The sequence below is a fragment of the Oreochromis aureus genome, linkage group 17 (genome assembly GCF_013358895.1).
Source record: "Oreochromis aureus strain Israel breed Guangdong linkage group 17, ZZ_aureus, whole genome shotgun sequence".
NCBI lineage: Eukaryota > Metazoa > Chordata > Actinopteri > Cichliformes > Cichlidae > Oreochromis > Oreochromis aureus.
Genome location: NC_052958.1, coordinates 2,530,414 through 2,553,810, shown reverse-complemented (window position 1 = coordinate 2,553,810; position 23,397 = coordinate 2,530,414). Strand labels below are relative to the sequence as shown.

Sequence of the window (23,397 nt, the reverse complement as noted above, 5' to 3'; positions counted from 1 at the left end):
CAGCTGTCTTCAGGGAACGATCCAGATGTTTGCAACTCATCTGAGTAATTCTTAAAAAATAAGACATCATATTTGAATTACATCATGGAACCACACGTTCCCATAAATGACAGTGATAAATTTACATAGACGCTCATGCACACGGGACACGTTTAATTACTGTGCGCCGTACCCTCAGGTCTCATCCTCCTCTGTGCTGTGTCTCCAGCACCAGTTTTCCTGTCAGATGGATAACTGACTCTGGATCAGGCTTCTCGTCGGTCTGTGCATCTGGGAGGGATTACACAGTGAGCATCATTGTGGCTCTGTTTTTATTTGTGCGTAGCGTCGTCTGATCATTCAGTTCCATTAATAGATATCTGTGGTTTCGGGGCCCATTGTCCCCAGTCACATTCAATTACAAGACTAACGATCACCAGGAGAGGCAGGGCCACAACTGTCTGGTGCTTCTTCTCTCTTAGTTTACGTCACAAGTTTGGGGTTTGGTGCTTTGAAATCCAGCTTGTTGACAGCTTTGTTGCTTCAGGGTAACCCTCAGTCATCAGATGTAAATTGGGGATGGTATGCAGAATAACAAGATATAGATTAAGAGATTAGAAAAGAAACAGAAAGTCTGATCAAAAGGTTTCAAAAGGCGTGCTCGTGCTGCTAACGCGTCAGGATGTTACAGCAAAACTCTGGGCCAAACAACAAGCAGTCTTCTGCTCAGTATCTTCACCTAATGCGTCGTCTTTGGATGTAGAGTGTGTGAAATGGTCTGCAGAAAAACACGGCTCGGACACTGGATTGTGCCAGGTTAATGTTTGCCCTCTGCAAACGTCACGGATGCATGATGGAAATAAAATTGAGCACAGTGAGACGTCAGAAGGAGGCTTCTAGGGAATCACTCAAAGATAGCAGGAGCTGCTTAGAATTGAACCTGACCCTAAAAAACCTGACAAGCCAAATTTATCGGAAGAGGTGTTTCCTTTTTATGGATAGAGTCGTGTCCCTTTTAATTCGGACGTCATATTTTATTTAGTTATGCTTACTATTCTTTTCTTCTCCTACCAAGTAGAAGTGTTAGCACTTGTGCTTGAAGTGTGGTTATTGCTCTGCAGCAGTGAGGGAAAGAGTTGCGTGACTGTCAACACCAGAAGTAATGAAATGTTATTTGGAATAAATGGACATTATTATCCTGTCAGACTAACTAACCACTTCCTCTCCACAATACTTTCCCCCCATTTAAAACAGACACACATGAAGTTAGTAAAATGTAGGAATTCATCTTTCTCAAGATTACAATTTCCTGTTTGGTAAAGTCTTTCAGGCTGATATCACGCCTGGTGTCTCAGTATCGCCAATTTGAGCAACAAAGAAGGAAAACAATTTGACGCTTCTGTTTTTTTCTTCTTTTTTGGATGTTGGTCTTCTTTTTCATTTGTTTTGTCCTGTTCGCATGTGTGCACTAGTGATGCCTATTGGAAGTGATCGGTGCACGTTGCGGTTGTTGCAGAAAACATTGCTGGAACATTATATGCACCATGTACAGTGTAAATGATTTGTTACCTCGTGTATCTGCAAACCTGTTTGCTGTTATGTGTATAGTATATAGTATCATTTCCGGACACTCTCCTCACCGACACACTGTTATTGCCTCATGTTGTGCGTTTCCCTGTACGATTGTTTGCTTAGTGGGGCTGATTAGGTGAATTAAACTCCAAACCTGACTGTGAAGATGACAGACACTCTTATTCTGGCAGATTTTGCTTTGAGTCAGCAGAATGGCAGACATTTGTGTTTGTTTACAGCCTCTGCTGCTGTTAAGTGCTATAACAGCTACATGTTGTGTAACCTGTTGGATTTTTGTTGGATCGGAAAGCCACAGAGAGTCTCCTGCATGACCATTATTTAAGAAAATAACATATACAGTACTGTGTGAAAGTCTGGAGCCAACCCTCATTTCTCTTTATTCTGCTAGGAAAATGGGAAATAGTTGGGATTTACATGGAAATACAGTATACAAAGGCAAAAATGATTTAGCCTAACAGGTTTTAGAGTCAGAATGTGGTGTGACCACCTTTATTCTTCAACACAGTCTGAACTCTCTTCAGCTAAGTAGTCTTCAGGAATAGTTTCTGCCTTTTGTACTGTTCTCTGTCAAGATGATCCCACACTGCTTCAGTATTGTTGACCTCCAGGCTCTGGGGAGGCCAATCCATGACTGATAGGGTTCCACTGCATGTTTTTCTATCTGTGTGTGCTTGTGTGTGCTTGCACTGCACTGGAAGTGTGTTTGGGGTCATTGTTATGCTGAAAAACAAAGTTGTTGCCAGTCAGATGCTTTCCAGATGACATTGCATTGTGGATCAAAACTTGACTGTACTTTTCTGCATTTATAATTCAGCCTGTTTTGACAAAATCCCCGACATCAGCCAATGCTTGTGGGGATGCTCACTGACAGCAACTGAACCAAACATTTCTAATTTGGATTCATTACTCCATAAGATCTCTTGCCACTGATTTTCAGTCCACTTCTTGTATAATTTGGCAAAGCTCACTCTCTTTTTTCCCCCATTTTCCTTCCTTAAGAATGGCTTCTTGACAGCTACCCTTCCATTCAGGCCAATTCTGATGCTGCTTGAGGAAGCAGTAGATGGATCAACTGAAGGGCCAGATGCATCTCTCAGGCCGTGCATCTGGTCTTTGCTGGATTACTTGCTGATAAAGATATGACAGTTTTTTAACTAATAGCTTTTTGGGAATCACTGTGTTGGTACTATTTTATGCCTGCAATTAAGTCGTTTAGCAAACAAAAACATTTCTGTGAAAATGAGTGAAAAAGCAGCCGATGTCCAAAGAAAAACCTGGAGAACGGATGCTCAAGACAACTTTAAAATTGAAGAGAAATCTGGCTCCTTGGAATGAAAATATAAATAAATGATGGACGGCTCAAGACTTTTGTACAGTACTTTGCATGTACTGCACACTGTGGCTCGCTAATTCATTTTGAAACAATAGGTTCAGTGCTAATGAGTTGTTAATATAAATCTTGAAATCTCCAAGGTTCTGTTTACCAAGTAAACAGAAGCTTTAATGGCATTCCTGAACAGAAGATACACTTAATATTGTGTCTTTTATTGTCAGGAAGCTGCATTTCTAAGGGCGTTGTTGTTAAGCTTTTATAAGCAGTACGATTGTGAGCTAACATCCACTTCTTTGACCTCAGGAGAAGAAAAAATGAAAACCAGTGTGGACTGTAAAAGTGCATAAAGCTGCATAAAGTCTCCTCACTGTGGCAGAGAGCAAACAGAGAACTTTAAACCTTTGAACCAACCAATTATATGACATAATGGACATAACTCATCAGCAGTTAGCACTAAATTATACAGTTATGACAATTTTCAGTCATATAGCAGCTTTCCCCAGAATTCCCCATGCGCTGGCTTTGAAATTCCTTGTTGCTGATGGTGTACAGCGAGATAAGCTCACTGCACAGTAAATGCTTCTGTGATTCCTTGCAAATTACTTCAAGCCTGAATGTCAGAGGAGGTAAAAGTGAGTTTGCCTTTGGACAGTTGCCCATCCCATTAAGACTTCTGTAAGTGTTCGAGCTTGCATGTGGTTTGCAGATGGATGCTTTTTAGAGCAGGCAATACAGGTCAGTGCTCCAAAATGCTCATATGAAGGCTGGAGTGTTAAGTTTTAGTTATTTATCTCGAGTTCCCTTTTGTCAACAGTGAGCACAACTACCACATTAACCCCCCCAAAAAACACCTTTTTGTTTAGTTTTTGGCGGTCAGTTTTTCTCTTTTGTTGCCTTTTTGTCAGACTTTCTTTCACTTTGAGCTCATTCGGTTGGTGGCTGTATCCACAGCCTTTATGGGTTCATCACTGAGAAGCTATTTCCTCGGTGGAAGCCAAAGGTTATGTTTCCCTTGCACATGTAGCTATAGAACTGGGATTACTGGGATTCCTTTTGTTGTCCAATTTTATTTAAAATTCATAAAATGCTAAATAAGTAGGACGTTTCACATATGAAACTATTTCTATGACTCCCTGGACCCCCAAGAAAAATGTCTTTTTGAAATAATGGTGCTAATAATATGTCTTTTCTCTACTCCTCTTAAGGATGCCCCTGGGCAAAGCACTTGACCCCTAACATGTGTGCATTTGCAACAAAGAAAGCATTTGGCTACATATATTGGAAAAGCACACAGATTCTCTTTCAGGCTTCCAAATTTAGACAAACACATATTTAAAGAGGAAAGTAAAGACAAACATACGTGGCAGCATCATCCTGACATGTAAAATTCAGAGCTAATTAAACTAGAAGAGTTTGAAGAGTTGAATCTTTTTTGTCTCATGTTGCTTAGATGTCATGAGTATCATGGTTTTCCATACTACAGCGACGGCAAAGAGGCGGTGCTAAAGGGCACCATATTCAATACTAAGGAATACTTACAACAGCTACGGGAACTTCTCCCATAAGGAAAGAGATGTCAACTTTTCCTTCTATGAAAAGTTTGGCTGGAGATCCATGTTCCGTTCAGAGCAGCCAGACACATTTCCATGTTAGTTTTAAAAAGCGTCTCTGATCACCGCAAATGTTCCTTCACTCCACCTTCAGGAGTTACAGTGATGCCAAAATCTGAGTCTTTTGGAAAAATTACTTCTTGCTTCTTTGTGAATATTGTTATTGAAATTGAAAGTGCCTGTGGGTTGTGTTTCGACAAGGAGTGCAAGGTGATGGCAGCTGTAAATACAGAGTAGATAATGGATCTTCATCTCAGGCAAAATATGAATATTTAAATTTGAACTCATCTGGGAGAGTAGACGAACTGAGCAGGGAGTGTGACTCTGCTAAACTGCTACAAGTCCCATTCAGCAGAGTTGAGGACTGTTGCAAAACAGTTCAAACTGTATCTTTTTTCAAAAGTCTTTTGTAATTGTCCTCTCTTCAACAAGGGGACCCTTGTTTTCCAGTCTGCTTGCGTGTGTGTGTGTGTGTGTGTGTGAGAGTGACTGTGTTTACATATCTTTGTGGGGCCCAAACATTGGACATTTACTTTTTTTGTCCTTATGGGGACAAAATCCTGGTCCCCATGAGTTTGAAGGCATTTTTGAGATTCAAAATGTGGTTTTAGTGACAGAGTTGCAATTAGGTTATGGTTAGGTTTAGGTTAAAGGTCAGGCATTCATTTTGATGGTTAGGGTTAGTGCAAGGGGCTAGGGAAAGCATTATGTCAATGAGATGTCCCGATAAAGATATGAAAACACAGTACGCGTGTGTGTGTGTGTGTGTGTGTGTGTGTGTGTGTGTGTGTGTGTGTGTGTGTGTGTGTGCGTGTCTGTCATCAGTCTCTTTCCACAGCACAGTTGCAATGGCTGAAGTCACACAATTTGACTTGAGAAGATCAAGAAGAGGCTTAGCAGCTTATTAATGGATACAACAAAGTAATCTGAGATAAAGACAAATAGCAGGTCATGTTGTCACTATGTGGCAAAGCTCCAGCTTTTATGATACAGGCCTCTTATGTCATTTAACAGACAAATCTTGTGTGAACAATGACACAAAAAAACTGGTAAAAACTGCTTCCAGAAGAATTCAGAGGGTAAATAGCAGCCAGGTATAGTACATTTTATGAACCAATCATCAGCAATTGTGACCGACTCTGTAAAAGCATGTTTTGGTGTGAGTTAACACGGTGCCACGGTCTTTCCAAAAGTGGACGTCCCAGCAAATTCTACCTAATGTCAGGCCATGCAATGCAAAAACCCAAGGAGCTACATCTCAGACTCTACAGGCCTCAGTTAGCATTTTAAATGTTAATGTTCATGAAAGTACAATTAGAAAAATACTGAGCAAGCATGGCACACATCTGGAAGATTTGCCAAGAGAAAGCAACACTGAACAAAGAAAAGCTTATGTTTGCAAAAACAAACCACAAGACTCCTGGAACGATGTCCTTTGGACAGATGAGACCAAAGTGGAGATGTTTGGCCATAATCCACAGCACCACATTTGATGAAAATCAGACACAGCATATCAGCACAAACACCTCATGCCAACTGTCAAGCATCACAATGGAGAGTGATGATTAGGGCTTGTTCTATTACCACAGCACCGAGCAGCTTGCAGTCATTGAGTTGATCATAAACTCCTCTGTAAATGACAGTTTACAGGACGTGTATACTTTATACAGTTTTGCCAAGTTTCTGCGATTTTGTCCATTGAAAGAAAAAAACTCTTATCTGATCTCAAGTCGAGCACACTTCCCTTCAGATGTGTCTCCTTGTGCGTATCTGGCTCTTATTCTTCATTTGTATAGCTCCCAGGAAGAACCATTTCTGGGCACCCTTTCCTTGAAAACACTTTTGCTCGTTGTGGCTAAATGTAGGCTAGTGTTGAACAACTCCACTCAACAAGCAGAAGGTTCTTGGTTCAACTCCAGCTGGAGACATAACACTTTGGGAATGTAAAACTCTGTCAAGCAAAAACATGTGGAGATGTTCAAGAGAAGGCTCAAGCTTGCCATGAACTAGAAACTGCTGGAACGCCAGTGTCGTTGTCCACAGTGATTTTTACATCCTCAGAAAGAAGCCCCTCTTCCACTTTCAAGTTTGAAAGCTTGCTTTATGGTCAGAGAAGACTATCTGAGCTGTTTGGACACAATGACAAGGCGTATGTTTAGAGGACTTCAAACCTAAGAACATTTTGCCACCTGCCAAGCATGGTGGTGGCAGCATCATGTTCTTGGACTGTCAGATGGCTGAAAATAGGACACAGTTTTATGTTGCAGCAGGACGATGATCCCCAACACACATCAGAACTGCTTTTGGAATTGATAATGCAGGTTAACATTAAGCGTCTGGGATGCCCTTCTCAAGCCCCGACCTCAGCACTATTGAAAATTTGTCAACCATGTTTAAAAGCCAGGAAATTAATCAATTTAAATAAACAAATATTTCTGGTCAAATATCCATCCAGAATTACACCAGAAGCTTCTCGCTGGCTATCCTAAGCATTGGGTCGAAGAGAAATGTGCTGCGGGAAAATTTAACCAAATTTAACCAAATGTTAGTGGGTGTGTATGTTTATACTTGACCCTGTGAGGGCTAAAGCAAACCCAAAATAAATTATTTTTCTTTTGTAAAGACATTAAAGATGCATGCTGTACAATCATTTCCTCCTAGAAGAAGAACAGTTCAAAGAAATGTCTTGATGCACACTCAGTCATCCAGGTAAGTAAATCCCAAAAGTTGATTCTGTTCATCTGGATGTTTTCAGTGGGAGAAACGTTTCATCACTCATCCAGGTGACTTCTTCAGTCTCAGCTGACTGCAGGTTTCCCCAACCTTATAAACAGGACATTTGCAAAATAACTGAACCTAGCCCACCGAATGAACAATGGGCTGTGAGGTCAGTTCCTTGATCATTAATATGCAAATTGACCTCACAGCCCATCATTCAAAGAAATCATTTAAAATGGTCACGCCCATGATGGGTGTTTGTAAACGTCTGACCACAACTGTTAATAGAGTCCAAATATGATGAGCAAGCCTCTTTTCTTTAATATCTGGTTATTCACAGTTCACAGTAAAACCTTTGACCCCCTGTGTCACTGTATGAATCTGATCTGTGTTTTGAAACACTGTTCGTTCGATCTTCATTTACCTTTTCTATTATCGATCTGTATCTTCTTCACTTTCCCTTCCTCTGTTAGTTAAATAGCTCTTATTTCCTCACTGCAGTTTAAATTGTGACATTTTTATCTGGACATCCGCAAGCTCTTGCCAAAGCTAACATTTGGCCCCAGAGCAGAGTTTATGAAATAAAAATGCTTTCAGTTAATCATCAAACTCGAGCCTGTGGCCCTATTAATCACACAGCTTCTTTTGTGTTTGCAGAGATTGGACCCGTTACAATCACAACAGACCCAAAGAAGTTCCAGTATGAGCTGAGAGAGCTGTACGTTCAGGTGGGTTCAGAGTTCACATCTATCAGTCTAAGGAAACCGAGGCTGAAGCCTGGATGCTCAGGTCATCTGGCTTTGATAAAGGCAGCAGGCTTTGCTCATGTCTGATCTGCTGGTAGAAGCATTTCTGAGCTTATTAAGAAGTTTTATCATTCATACAACATTGGATTATGAAAGAGCTTCAATTAGTGTTTTCATCTGAAGCAGGTGCCTATCCTTCATGTAACTAGGGTCATGCACCTATTAAATTAAATGATCGTTTGCTGACTTTGATGCACAAAAGCCCCGAAACTTCACCCCATTTTTACCTCCCCTGTCAATACAAAGAAATGCATAAACAAAAACATACAATGGATGGACAGCTAAATGCATTACTGCCAGCTCTGCATATTTCTGTAATTAGTTTGGTACAAAATGGAAGTTGTACCAGAGGTTTCTGATATATGATTTGAAGCAAACCAGAGAAGCTGCAAAGCGAGATGCATTCACATGTGATGAAAGCGAGACAGACAAAGACGAGTACCATTCAGAGGCCCTTTGAAGAAAGACTTTGGCGAGTGTCTGTGCATCCTTGGCATGTCCTATTGTTAATCTGGTGTGCGAGTGCGTTGTGTGTAGCATGGAAGGGATCCAGTTTCCTCTCTCTTGCTGTTTCATTCCTGAGTCTGTTTTTCTTCCCCTCACCTCTTCACCTGCACAACTCCTGAAGAGGCTTTGGCCAAAGAGCGTGGAAAATATACTCTTTGGAATTGATATTTTTCTTAAAATTGAAAAATGTCTGTCACAAAGGCAGTTGTGTTTCAGAAGGGAGAAAAAGTCAGGCAACACTTCAAGAACCGAAGTGTGTTGGGGGTTGGCTTAGCCTTTGTGTTTGGGACAGTCAGAATGGGGGAGTGCAACATTGTCCAGAGGGGAGATGGTGGAGTTCAGGCGAGTAAGAGGAGTCCTGTCTCTTTACCTACCACCCAAATCCCCCCACTGTGGGTCACTCTGTTCCAGATGTTACTCCTGGGGGTTATCCATCCTAGCTTGGTACTGAACCCTGCGGACACACAGACAGACAGGCAGTAATGTGTCTGCTGGAATGCAGCAGAGAATATTTTCTTTGACCCCACCGACAAGCCAGAGAGAAGAGTGGAAAGGAAAGAATGAGGAATCATACATTCTCCTGCATATTTTCTATTTGATGTGCCTTTCACTATATTCTACATTGTAGAGCTAAATTTACTAGATTTTATCAGTGCTTTGGATTTTTTTCAAGACATATATTACACACAATGTGGCTAGTGCCCAGTTTCACTGCATATAGAGTCCAAGTCAACCTAACGTTTTGCCATAAAATCTCATTTAAACTCATTTAAAGCTCTGTTGGTGGTTCACTCACTCACACTTAAGATACCTAAACTGATAAACTAGTTTTTGATGACTGCCTTTTTTCTCTCAGGGAGGAGGAGACTGTCCGGAGATGAGCATTGGTGCCATTAAGATTGCCTTGGAGATCTCCTTGCCCGGATCGTATATCTATGTCTTCACTGACGCGCGCTCTAAAGATTATAAGCTCACCCATGAGGTCCTGCAGCTCATTCAGCAGAAACAGTCACAGGTTTGGATTTTCTTTTTCTTTCTACACTCAGTAATATCAACGAGCTCAGATTCAAAGTGACCACGTTTTTCTTATCTTGTCTGTAGGTGGTGTTTGTGCTGACCGGAGACTGTGACGACAGGACTCACATTGGTTACAAGGTATACGAGGAGATTGCCTCTACAAGCTCTGGGCAGGTCTTCCATCTAGATAAGAGACAGGTCAATGAGGTGAGAGAAAACCTTCTTCTTTTAGCTTTTTAGCACATACAAGCGTTCAGGTTTCAAACCATTTGTGGTTTCAAGAGGTAATTTGGTCGCAGTGATCGAATCATTTAAACTCATTACAGGTTTTGCTCCTAAGCTGTGTACTGTAAATAAAATGGCAGCAGAAGGTTTTACAGCCTCCTCGTGTATTTCACTGTGCCCACGCTCGAGTCTGGTCTCCAGATCAAGTGTGCAGGAAACATTTAGTTGATTGATGTGTACCGTAGCTCTTTTTAACTTTTCCAAGAAATGTAAATCATCATTCTTGGACCGAGAAACGACTCGAAGCCTGAGGTTTAAATGGTATTGGTGTTTTACTACTGTAAGATAAGAACCCCTGCTAGGGAACTGAGACGTATAGATTTTAAGCAGTTTCATATTAAAATTCAGAAATGCTTCAGATTTTTTTCCAACATAAAATGCATTCTGGTCTGGAAGTGTGCAGAGGAATGAACGAGTAAAGTGGTTTTGTAACTAGCTGTCACAGTTTCGAGGGCAGGACTCAGTCACAGGACTCACGCTGGGTAAAAGTCAAAAGGTGGTTTATTTACAACGATGACACCTGGTGAAATATATACATATTTCACCAGGTGTCAGTTAAACTTCAGGCATCTCAATCCGCCCAGTTAGGAAACATAAACCATTGTAAATCAGTTTCACCTGCTGTGGTGCAAAAAGAAATGACAACATGCTCACTGGAGAGGCAAAAATGAGGCAACAAGACTACATTTCAATCAGATAATGAAGCTGACCTTGTATGCACTTTGTGTGTTAGTTTTCTATATCACTTAAGTCTCCATTTATATAAGTGCATGAACTTCATTTAACATTATAGTTTGTCAGGTGTTTGAATACAGAGTCAGGGTCCCAAAACTATACACCATATATGTGTAACTTATGCATTCTTCACATTTCCTTTCCATCGCTGTAGGTTCTTAAATGGGTGGAGGAGGCAGTGCAGTCCTCAAAGGTCCACCTGTTGTCCACTGATCATTTCACTGGAATCAGCAACACGTGGCAGATGCCCTTTGACCCCAGTCTCAAGGAAGTCACTGTGGCACTCAGTGGCCCGGCACCTGACATTGAGATCAAGAACCCCCAGGGTATGATAAATGTTAACCACATGTCAACATGTTTCCTAAAAAGCTTCATTTTTGATGTATTTTTTGTATTGTTTATAGAATTCACTAAAATCTGTATAAATTATGTATTCATTAATTTGAAATTATGAATAATGAATAATAGCTAAATTTGTGCAGCATTCAATATTGTGCAAAAGTACTGAGTCATTGCTCATTTCTTATATAAGAGCAAGGGAAATAAGTGCAGAGCTATTGTAACATGTGCAGCCATATATGGAAATACAATATAGAAAGCAAAACTAGAGTTTATACAATTCTGATGAACTCGAAAACAAATATTTTCTATGGCCACTTGTTCTTCAACACAGGCTGAACTCTCATAGGCAAGCGCTCTTGTTTCTTTAAGTAGTCTTCAGGAATAGTTCAGGCTTCTTAAAGCACATTCAGAGTTCTTTGGATGTTGACTGCCTTTCTTCCTTTGCCTGTCTGATCCCACAGTGCTCCAGTATGTTGAGATCTGGGTTCTGGGGAGACCCGTCCATGACTGTTAGTTTTCCATAGTGTGTGTGGTTTTTTCTCTCTATCCAGGGATGCTGTAACTGCTTTGGTAGTGTGTTTGGGGTCACTGTCATACAGAAAAATGAAGGCAATCAGAAGTTTTCCAGATGTTATTGCATGGTGGATCAAAATTAACGACTCCAACCGTGATCACAGCAAAACATTTGACCCACAGCATGCTATTAAGTTGCCTGAATGTAATTTGTTTACTGCCGGTTAGGGATGGTTGTGATATCGATAAGAAACTCGGAGTCACTAAATTCTTATCAGTTATCCCTATCCATGTTCATAATTGTGTCAATTTTGACAAGACCCAAAACCACAGTCTGAAATGAAACCATGACAGATCTTTGTTTTTTTTAGTTTCTCTGGAACTTAGAGGTGATTTCTCTATGTGCAGTGTGTAAAATACACACGCTGTTTTCTAGCTTTGTCAGAAGCCAGAGAGAAGCCACAGTGAAGTGACAGGTGTCGGTGTGGCATGCACACACGGTGCAGATAACAGAGTCAGCAGAACAGACGAGCATCAGCTCAGATTTCACACGAGTTGTCGTGGCCGAGTGGTTAAGGCGATGGACTAGAAATCCATTGGGGTCTCCCCGCGCAGGTTCGAATCCTGCCGACAACGGCGTAATACTTTTCTCAGCCGTCAGACAGTTAAAGAGCAAACTAACCCTCACAGGCTGTAGTGGCTGATTTTCTGAGAAGGGATAATAACGTAATCAAAAGAGAATACTGCAAATATCAACACTAACTGAGGGACCAAAACGTAAAAGGTGGGAAGAATTACGTCTTAATGCATGTTCAGTCATCCAGGTAAGGGAATTTCAAAAAGCTGATTTTGTTCATCTGGACGTAACGGTTTCAGATCCCACTGAGATCTGGGAAGACTACAACTACACCTACTGGTAGTAATAAACCAGGACTAAAAGCTAGAACAGAGTAAATATAGAAACCAGTCACATGATGCTAGAGTAATAAATGAATCAAAACAGAAATCCTAAATTGAAAACAACAATTTAAAAAAAGGATTAATTATCGAAAACAGCAACTAGACGATACTAAGATATAGGAACATATAATATAGTAACTTAACTACAGTTTTCGAAGCGTCTTCTTTTCTGTCTGCCATAGTAAAGACTGCAGCAACATCTGGGATGCATACATGTTTTAATTACAGTATCTTGGCTAATGTATCAAAGACATCTTGGATGATTTATAACATACATCCATCCAGCAGCAAGAGTTAAGAATTAGGCTGTATAATTCAAAGCCGTAGAAAAGGTAAATAATTATCTCACGGTCCATGTCTATGTTCCTCCAGGGAAGCTTGTGGGGAAGAGTGATGGCCTCACTGAGCTTTTGCACATTCCCAACTCTGCCAAAGTTGTCAACATCAAGGATCCACAGCCTGGGATGTGGTCTATCAAGGTAAACAATTCATTCTTTAGCAGAAAATGTGTGTAAAATAACAGCCTACTAACAACTACCATCGCTGGACTGCTTTTAAGACCGCTTACTGCAAATAGTTGAGTGGTGTAGCCTTGAAACGAGGTAACAACGTACACCCCGGGAGGGAGCCGTGGCCTTGAAGAAGGTTCAAAACTTGAATTACTGCAGTAATATATCAGCATGTTGAGATACAATGATATGTAATCAATTTAACATGCACGCTGTCTGGTGAAGGCATCTCAGATTCCCAGTGAATCAAAGCATGATCAGAAAAACACACGTGAGCCCTGAGATGGATTTTAAAGTAACACTGGGGGATCGAGACAAAGTATGTTTAACATTCAAAGCTCCGCTCCTGTCAAATCTTGGCACCCAGCTGTCACACGTTTTCACTGCTACTGTCAAAGCCAGATGTTTTGGATTTTTTTAACCTGAGCGATTTGTCGGCGTTGTCTCGGTGTTGCCTCTGAGGCCCCTGGTGGTGCACTCATCTCTGCATACAGTTAGATTTTTTGTTGTGTGTGGGGATAAAATGTCGACACAGCTCTTCCTCTAATAAAAAAGTGTGCATCAAACTCTGGGAGGTGCATTCTCATATGAGCGATAAGAGAGCATTAATGGGTGAAATATTAGTGTATTGCTGTAGGTTATTCTACACGTTGGTGCGATATTACTCTCTCTCTGGCTTTTATATTACATGATATTCCGCAGTATATACAATGCTTGTATTTTGTAATTCTTTCATTTGTTTTTTCAGGCAAAATAGAAATTAAAACAAGCACTTTCCAGCTGTATCTGCTGCTAACCCACAGGTTAAGCCACTGCTGGGGTCTGTCTCTTTTCAAATTGTTTCCTTATTCCTCCTGTGTGACAGAGAAACACTCCCTGATACACAGAATTACCTCTCGTGGACCTTTCCAGGTTTTAATATGTTGTTTATATTTGTTTTTCTCTACTGGGGGTACTGGTAAGTGAAACTCTGAGATTGAAATATGCGCTAAGGTGAATCGTCTGTAGTGTTCTGTTTTATATCTGCTTAAAAAGCTCTCAGGAGGCTTTAAGTTCTGTGCTGACTTAAGTCATCCAATGTGATCTGTTCCATAGAGAGTGTTTATAGAAGTGCTGATGGATATAAACAGACACCAAAAAAAAAGAGAGACACAGCAACTTTCTGTCTTAATCATGTCATCCAGTCGCCTCTGCTGCTGCCCCCTTCCTTTCTGTCACTTACTGAATATTCCTTTCTCTTTCCGTCCTTGTGCATCTCCCCTCCCCAACACATTTAGTCCTCTAATTCTCTCCCTCAGAGACTCAGGGATCCGCTGCTCAGCTTAAACTCCCAAAACATCTTGTTTTTCCTTTCGGAAAGTGGCTTTTCCAGACTCAGTTCCCCACATCACTCTAACAGGCTTTTAGACTTAAATATCTCCTTGTCATCTGTAGCTGTATTTCCCAGGGCACCCAAAGAAATGTGAATAAATACTTGAGGGGGATTTAACTATTCTACCATGCTGGGTTTCTGTAACACTAATGGCCCATGACATCCCAGTGTAACGCCCAGACCACAGATTTTTGTGTGAAAAGGAATTTGATCCATTTTAATCTGACTTTAATTGGATAAAGTAGTGATGTGTTGAACCCAGGTTCACCCAATTATCAGCACCTGCTTTTTCACATAATTCTTGCTACATTAATCTCACTTTAGTTTAATTTATTTCACTATAAGGGTAGTTCATGTACACATACTATAAAAAAATCAATGTGACTTTTCAGTTTGCACTAAAAGCAAACTTCGCGTCCTCTGTACGCACATAAGGTAATCAAACTGTGAGGTCTCTGTCATTCACAAGTGGCTAACCCTAAGCTAAAATGCTTTAATTTATATATATCTAGAGATATATCTAAAGCCATCACGCCTCTGTTATAAGAATTTATATATTTTACCAGCAGTAAGGAGCTCCAGCATTTGAGCTCTGTGGTACAGCTGTCGGTCAGAAACACATATCTACTGCACAAAAAAGGGATCTAGGGATATGAATTACAGTGCAGACTTTCCATATGCTTACTTTGAAGAGTGTGTTTACAGAATTGTGTATTCCATGATAGGAATGATAAAGTTTTAATTTGAAAAGCGTGCAAATAGCTTAAAACTTCCCCAGGCACTTTTTTCCTAAATTGGTGTTTCATTAAAGTCATTCTGACTCATTTGCTTGCAGTATATCACAGGACTCGCACAAAGAAAATAAACTGAAATTATAACCAGATGCAGCTACTAACAAATTATAGGATGTAACAAAGGTATTTGCTCAAATTATACTGTTGTTTGTATAGATGCACACTTAAGGTAAGGAAATCCCGGAAAGTTGATTCTGTTCATGTGAACGTTGTTTTTAATGTCACTCACCCAACGACTTCTTCAGTCTCTGCACTTTTGCTTTAGTTTTTTAATGAATTAAATTCGTAACCAATAAAAAAACCCCATTACAGCTCTGCGTAGGAATCCAATCAGTTATTTTCCAGAAAGCAAATAAATGTAAGTCACATTCTCAGCACAGATCTGATTCAGCTAAGAGCTGGTGTATTCAGGCCTGGACAGGTCAGTCTGTATGGGTGGGCGTGAAATTGGGAAACGGGAGTGGTTTTAATTGCAGGTACTGTTCTTTGCCTTTTCTAAAGGAGTGACCTTTGAAGAACCTCTCTCCTAATTATCCCCTCAGTTACAACCAACTAAAGACCGAGTGTAATGCTGTGGCAGCCAGTAGGGTGGGTTTAATGCAGGCATTAGCCTTTGAGGCTGAACCAAATCCCCTCATTATCTGAGCAATTTCACCCATAGTTTAATAATTGTGCTCATCTTTGCCTGCAGGCTCTGCACTATCCTATTTGGTAGTTTTCTCTTTACTGTACATCAGATAGAACGTAGTCATTAATAAATGCAGCAAATTCACAAACTCTCGTTCATTTCAGGCAATTGCAAATGACAGCTTAGGTTTGCGTGCCTCGTTTTGCATTGTGACTCAGTGTCTGTGACACCACCGACGTGTTTTACCTTTAGGTGAGGGGTTTCCACCTCTCACCAACATATACTTCATTGTAATTACTCTGTCTCTATTTTTCAAAGCTTCAAATCACCTCCACATGATGAGGACCACATGAGCAATTACCCGCTCTCTTATTATAGTCGTTGTGTTTAAAGTGATTCTTAGACCAAATAGGTCATCTCCCGATTGAGATGTAAGATATTAGGCTGTTAGCAGTGACTTTGTCAAAGTGGCATGTCTGTACATGTGGGGGATTGTTGGCATACAAAAGACTCTTCCCAAAGCTGTGTCTGTCATTTAGACCACTCAGCGCCGCCTTTGATGACCCACGCCCTCTTCATTTGTTTTCTGAATCTGAGCTATTATAGTTTCATGAGTTCTGATCAGCTGATCGGGTTTTCCAAATTCAATCATTAGTTTTAGTCGTTTCAATATTTTTCAAAAGCCTAAAATGTTTTAGTTTCATTTTAGTTAACTAAAGTAGCCTTTTGGTGAATCCTATAAATCAGCGCTCCCCAACCTTTTTTGTGCCACGGACCGGTTTATGTCCGATAACATTTCACGGACCGGCTTTTAAGGTGTCGCGGATAAATACAACAAAATAAAAACAGTACCGGTACCAAAAAAAGAAAGATTTATATGTAACACGGGAAAAGACCCAGGGAAACCGAGTTAAAGATAAAAACGACAGAAAAATAACAATAAAAAATGATAAAATCCCTGAAAACCGTAAATTTCACATCCAAGCTTCAACTCTCTGGGCCGGTACCAAACGACTCACGGACCAGTACCGATCCGTGGCCTGGGGGTTGGGGACCGCTGCTATAAATCATATCGCCATTAAGCATCAGCTTGGATCAAACATCTGAAATTTAAGAATAAAGGTTTATCCAAGAATACTTGATACCTCAAAGACAGTATTTGGTAAAATATGGACCTAAAACACTTCTACCTTTTTAATACAGACCGCAAGTGAAGGAAGGCACTCAGTCCGTATCTCAGGTCTCAGTACCATTGACTTCCGAGCTGGGTTTTCCAGGAAAGCCACCATGGACTTTAAAAAGACGTCCAGTAGGCCGGTTCAAGGTTGGTAAAGTCAACTTTTAAAAACTTTGGAAACAACAAGATGCTATGTTTGTTTCTTTGTACTTGCTGATTTTTTTTATTTTTTTTGCTTCCATCTTTTGAGACGTCAGAATATTCCACATAAGGACACAACACATATTGATTTTCCAGGTATTCCCACCCATATCCTTCTGAACACCACTGGACTCTCTCCTCCTGCTCGACCTGACAGGCTGGAGCTCCTGTCTATCTCTGGCACAGTGATCAAAACTTTGCCAATCCGGTACTACCCGGACCGCCAACCATACAACCTCTGGAACATCACAGAGTTCATACCACCCAACGAGGCCTTCTTCCTGCGAGTGACAGGATATGACCGCGACGGTTTCCTGTTCCAGAGAGTCTCGAGTGTTTCCTTCTCCAATATTGTACCTGGTCAGTGATGCATATTATTACCATATTTAAATGGATATATAAAAGATTCCCTACTAATTTGCTTGATTATTTTCCTGAATCAGTGACTTCATTTGCTTCTTTATCTTCCCGTTAGATGCTCCTAAGGTCCTGATGCCAGCCAAAACTCATGGTTACTACCTCCAGAGAGGGACAATCAAATGCCAGGTAGAGAGTTTCATCCCTTTCACACTGCGCTTCAGCAGGGATGGAGGACGACTTGGGGTAGACCAACTTTTCAGGTGAGCAGCAGCTGTCAAAATATCACAATCCATATGTATTTCATTAAAAGTTCAAAGTTCAGTGGTTATTGTTAATGTTTAATTGTTACTACATTTCCAGACTTTGTAAGAAAAGGTATAACGTCCTCAACAGATGTATTATAATGGACATGCTGGAGGATGTAAAACTATTGTATTTTGTTTCCATCTCAACATTAAATTCAGTTAAATTTTACAGAGATGAGTTGGTAGAGTACCAAAAGGATTCTTAAAAAGCAAAAAACAAAGTAAATGTGCTGGTCGTTAACACTTTTTCACAAAATTCCTGTGACTCTTTCATTCTAGTGAGTCTGACAGTGCATCATGGGAAATAGCCGAGGTAACTCTAAAGGACGAGGGTTACTTCGAGTGCATTGCCATCAGCAGTGCTGGAACAGGACGAGCTCTGACCTTTCTGGATGTATCAGGTAAACAAAACTGTCACTGAAAGTTTATTGCACAAAAATCATGAAACACCAGTTCCAAAACATTTAACCTTTTCTAGTTGTTTAAATAAGACTTGTGTTTTTAAAAACTATGATCTGAGTCTCTACTTTATGTTATGGATTACAAATTATGTAAGTAACATAAATGGGGGCTCGTCCGGGATCTTTTGGGCTCACCGTCAGAGATCTCAGGCACAAATCACGGACAAGCCTCCACTTTTCACAAATTTGCTTTAGATGTGTGACAAATAATGAGAACCTACAAGATTTTTGTTTAAATAAAAGAGAATTCACAACACAAACACAAAAGAGAGTTGAACCAAGGTGGAAGCGAGAGATGGTTAATCCGGGCCAGCTTTTATTGCCTGTAAGCTAGTTGTTGTCTAATGCAAGTATAAACTACCTCTAGCAGTGTGGGAGAGGCATCACAATACAACAAAATGATAAACTAAGTTAAAGTAATTCTCAGAATTTGTGTTGCTGTGTTATTGTTATTGTAATTAACAGTGAGCTATCCTCCATCACTACATTAAATGAGCCACGGCTGTTGGCCAGGAATGCTTACAGGCTGGGGAGCATTAGACTGTCAACAGATGTAAATGAAGTCTGATCGATCTGCTGGCAGGGCAATGAGCAATTCAAAGAATGATTGCATTTAATGTCCCGTACAATGTTTAGAAAACAACACTTAAAAGATAAAAGATAAATAAAGGCTAAAATTACTGAGTGAAATGGAGCAGTAGGTATATGTCATGCTTAGCAGGTTTACACACACACACACATGTTGGGTATTCATATCTTGTGGGGACATCTAACTGACATAATGCTTTCTCTAGCCCAGGGGTGGGCAATCTCAGTCCATGAGGGCCGGTGTCCTGCAGGTTTTAGATCTCACCTTGGGTCAACACACCTGAATCACATGATTAGTTCGTTACCAGGCCTCTGGAGAACTTCAGGACATGTTGAGGAGCTAATTTAGCCATTTAAATCAGCTGTGTTGGTTCGAGGACACATCTAAAACCTGCAGGGACACCGGCCCTCGTGGACTGAGATTGCCCACCCCTGCCCTAGCCCCATGCCCTAACCCTAACCATGAAAAATGAATGCCTAACCCAAACCATAACCCTACTCCTAACCATAACATAATTGTAACCCTGACACTAAAACCACGTTTTGAGTCACAAAAATGCCTTCAAACTTATTGGGACTGGGATTTTGGTCCCTACAAAGATATGAATACACACACACACACACACACACACACACACACACACACACACACACACACACACACAAACTATGGAGGTATGGCTGGAATCTATGTCGCAGTCAACGTCGGCTAAAGTTTATAGTTTCTCCTGCAGTCGATCCCCATGCAGAGACACTGCACGATGGCAAAATTAATGTAACTTAATGGAGCGTAAAACATGATGCTGTAATCCATGCCTCGGTGCAGTTTTGTAATGGAGCCTATGGTATGGTTTTTGTGAGTCATCGGCTGTGGCTACAGTGTAAGATGAGAAAACATAAAGCTGCAATTAAGCTGCAGGATGTTCAAGGAAAAAAACATCCCACTGATGGTTTGGTTGATAGTCACTGACTTGGATGCACAGTTTTGATAAAGCAGCTGAGCTTAACCACAGATACCGACTGTTCTCCACAACGAGAAAAAAGATCACGTAAATCATTTTTTGGATGATAATTTTATCACTCTAAGCCCTGAGCAAGGACAGAACCAGAAGGGATCATATAGTGATTTATATGTTTAGTCTCACCACTGGGTAAAATAAAAATTATGTTTCCAAAATTCTCTGCAGAGTTTTTATTTTTCAGACACAACCTGTCCCGTCGTAAGAGACCAGAAACAACACGCATGAGTCTGAATTCATTCCATCTTTTTTGTCCAGTTTTTTCTTTCCAAGAAACTTTCGGCTCTGTGGAATTCACAGAGCTTCATCGGCATGATTATTGCCAAGCTGGGTGGAGAAGGTTGAAAGGCGCTTTGTAAAACAGAAGAGTAAAAGAAGAAGCCAGACAGGGTCCTGTGTAATATATGAGCGTAACTCATTGCGCTGACCGACCTGCTGTGTTTACAGTTCAAAGTTGCGGAGGTAGCTCAGTGTGGCTAACTGTTGCCTTTTATGATGTCCCTAAAATTTCATGAAATGAATCCCCTCTCAGCCACAAGTCCAACCTTTGTTAGTGAGCCAGCTATACTCTGAACAGGATGACAGGGCCCTGTTTTTTATACACATGCAAACACATAATACCGCCCCTGCTGCCAAGCTTATGTCATCCTAATCCCAGAGAGCTATTCTGAAATCCCCAGCATCCTCCCTTTATCAGAGCCAAAGCTTCCACCGCCACATCTTCCATTTCTTTTCTACTTTTCCTTTTAATACCCTTTTCTCTACTTAGCTATGGTTCCACTCTGAGAAAATGATTGATGACACGGCAAGGCTCACAAGATTATTTTTTTTTGACATGATCACGCGAGAAAAGACGGACAACAAGCAAGTTTGGTGGATATAAGATCTGACAAATGTTGGACATCATTTGATGTGCGAGTGCTTCAAAAGAGAACAAAAAACCTTTGCACATTATTTCAGAAGAAGAACAGAGTGAGCAAATGTTGTAAACAGGCAAACAATAAATTATTGCTCAGGCGTGTGAGGACATCAAGGAATATATTTCCAGAGGCTAAGAACAATACACGTATACATCCTGTAATATTTGAGGGTTAGAAATATATAAATTTCTGTAGTTTTGGTCTATCTGTCTGATCTGTAATTTTAAAGTTTGCAAATATTTGTGTGACGCCTCAAAGTCGTTTCACAGCTTCTGACCAGTCGACCAGTAACTCATAGTTTGTGCACGTGCAGAAAATTTAGGTTAAAAAACTTGACTCCAAAAAAGTCAGTGCGGTTTCCATGATTGGATACTTTTTGTCACTACTTACGTAAGTGTCACAAAGTAAGTAACCACTTGCTCTGAACTGCTGTTTATTCTATGATGTCACGTTTTTTCGATTGCTGCCAACAACCTTCGTTCATTCTGCTCTCACACTCACACAGAGCCCCCTCCAGCCGTCACAGTCCAGGGTAACGTAACTGCCTCCCCGGGCTCCCGGGCTGTCCTCACTTGCCACGCCGTTAGCACCGTCAGCTTCAACCTCACCTGGCTGAGAGGAGGCCAAGATGCCCGTCTGGACCCACGCGTGAACATCCTCGCCAACCTTTCACTGCAGGTGTCCGCCGTAACCCCAGATCATTCTGGCTGGTACGAATGTCACGCTGTAAATGAGGGAGGGGTGACTGCAGAGCGGATCTACCTCACTGTACAAGGTGAGGAGCGTGTGTTTATGTCTTTATGTGTTCTTAGGTTTTAATCTGCTGATGGTCTGTGTGGCTTTGTACCTGCAATTCTCTTAGCAAACACATCCACTTTCCTAAAATATATGACAGTCTCTTAAGTGCCCCTGCCTCCCTTCCCTCCTCTGCTCCCCATATTTCACTCTTTCGCTTTATGAGATGTGTGAAAATTATTTATGCTTGACTCTCAGGCAACACTGAAGTAGAGTTTTCCATCTCCGGACAGCTCTTATAGTAACGTTCCTAACACTTCACCGACATGAGTCGGGAACACTGTTGCATGGATGAAAGAGTGCTGCTATCTATCTGGCCAGCTCCACAGAGCGTCTGCCAGCACCTGGGCAGGAAACAGTGATGCGGTACAGCTGCTAAAATCCACTTATTAGCACATGATCTCAGCCAGAAACATTTTAGGAAGGAATTGAGGAAGTATGAATGAGTGAAGAATTTTTCTTTATTTTTTTTCCTTAATTCAATCTGTCCAAATGAACATCCTGTGTTTGCTTGGCTATACAACCACGAGTCCCAGAAGAAGAAAATTCAAAATCCATATGCTGCACGTTGTTAGCCTAAATCTCTCTGCATGCTTTACTTCTTGGGTTTCAGTGGTTTTAAAAGAAGGCAAATTGCATTCTTCTCTTTTTAAATGAGAAGGAGAGCCATTTACTTAAAGTGGCTTTTATTTTCTAGACCTAAATTTAAAGTGTTCTTGTGATCTTACCTCAGAGCAAATTGTTGTCTTTTTGAGTTCAACCTCAGTGACGGAGACTGAATATTTGAAGCCGGCGCTTCAGGCAGGTTTGAGAGGAACTCTGTCATTTGGCTCATCTCACTGAGTAACGAGTTGCACAGTTGACCCAAAAACTCTTTAACTGGATACTTTTCTCTCTCTTTTTTTATATCTCCACCTGCTTGTTTTTTGTCACTAATTTATTTTAACCTGTTTATTGCTATTTTTTTTCCTTCTTTTTTTTTTTGCATATTATTCTCTCTGTGAAACAGCTGTTAGCAAGCCCTGGGGGTTTCCTAATTACTCCCTGTATAGACCCATCCTAGTGATTAGTCTCACTTTGAAGTAAGCCAAGTCTGCTGACAGCTTACAACACTTAGAAGCTACACAGTGGAACTTGGGAGTGTGTCTCTGCTGTCTGCCTTAATTTAAAATTGCTTTTTTTCTTTCTTTTTTTTCTGTTGTGTCTCCACAAATTACCTGTTTAAATGGCAACATGTCACACCATCCGAATGTTGTTGTTTTAGTTAAATGGTTTTTGTCAGGCGAAGTTTCCAGCTAAAAATAGGGCTTTTAGTGACTTCTTGCCACAGCTGTGTAGCAGTCGTCACTTTGTGGTTGAAGGACAGAGATAAAGAAATATGTGGGCGAGGTGTGTGTGTGTCCAGTTTTATGAGTTGTGACTTACAATACTACTCTTTGCCAAGTGTTGGATGTCTACAGTTTGTATACTGCCAGTGAGTCATTAGCATACATGGCCTTTTCAAAATTAGACAGCCACAGATGTAGTCATAGTAGATGTAGTCTGACAGAGGGGTCAGAGGAAGAAGTGTAAAGAGGAGACTCAGGATAAAAACATGTGAGAGGGAGCGAAGGCAGGTGGGAGAGGATCAAGGGACTGCTGGAGACAAGCCTCTCCCAGACATATTATATCTGTTGCTGGGTCGGGGTGGAAGAACGCCGATATGGTTGCCCAAGTTTCTCTGCTGTCCCCGTCGGGGTACGGTGACATTGTGAGAACGAGAGGAAAGTGTAGAGAGAGAAGAGACAGAGAAGAGGGGCCTTGTAGTTGTTCTGGCACTCTTTCTTTTGATCTTGTGTGTTTTCCAGTCCTTAAGATTTTTTCACAATGA

At 40.9% G+C, this 23,397-nt stretch overlaps 1 protein-coding gene and 1 non-coding gene across 3 annotated transcripts in view; both read left to right on the top strand.

The window, feature by feature from the left end:
- hmcn1 (hemicentin 1) overlaps nucleotides 1–23,397 on the top strand; it is an 88,059-nt gene that overhangs the window by 16,295 nt on the left and 48,367 nt on the right. For both annotated transcript variants that reach the window (XM_031758658.2, XM_039601307.1), the window contains exons 2-11: nucleotides 7,891–7,961; nucleotides 9,403–9,561; nucleotides 9,648–9,770; nucleotides 10,738–10,909; nucleotides 12,771–12,877; nucleotides 16,905–17,025; nucleotides 17,176–17,439; nucleotides 17,555–17,699; nucleotides 18,024–18,145; nucleotides 21,238–21,507. In XM_031758658.2, coding sequence (XP_031614518.2) covers nucleotides 7,891–7,961; nucleotides 9,403–9,561; nucleotides 9,648–9,770; nucleotides 10,738–10,909; nucleotides 12,771–12,877; nucleotides 16,905–17,025; nucleotides 17,176–17,439; nucleotides 17,555–17,699; nucleotides 18,024–18,145; nucleotides 21,238–21,507 — 1,554 coding nt within the window. The remainder of the gene's footprint in view (nucleotides 1–7,890; nucleotides 7,962–9,402; nucleotides 9,562–9,647; nucleotides 9,771–10,737; nucleotides 10,910–12,770; nucleotides 12,878–16,904; nucleotides 17,026–17,175; nucleotides 17,440–17,554; nucleotides 17,700–18,023; nucleotides 18,146–21,237; nucleotides 21,508–23,397) is intronic.
- trnas-aga lies at nucleotides 11,993–12,074 on the top strand. Its single transcript has one exon. It is a non-coding gene; the product is annotated as a tRNA-Ser (tRNA).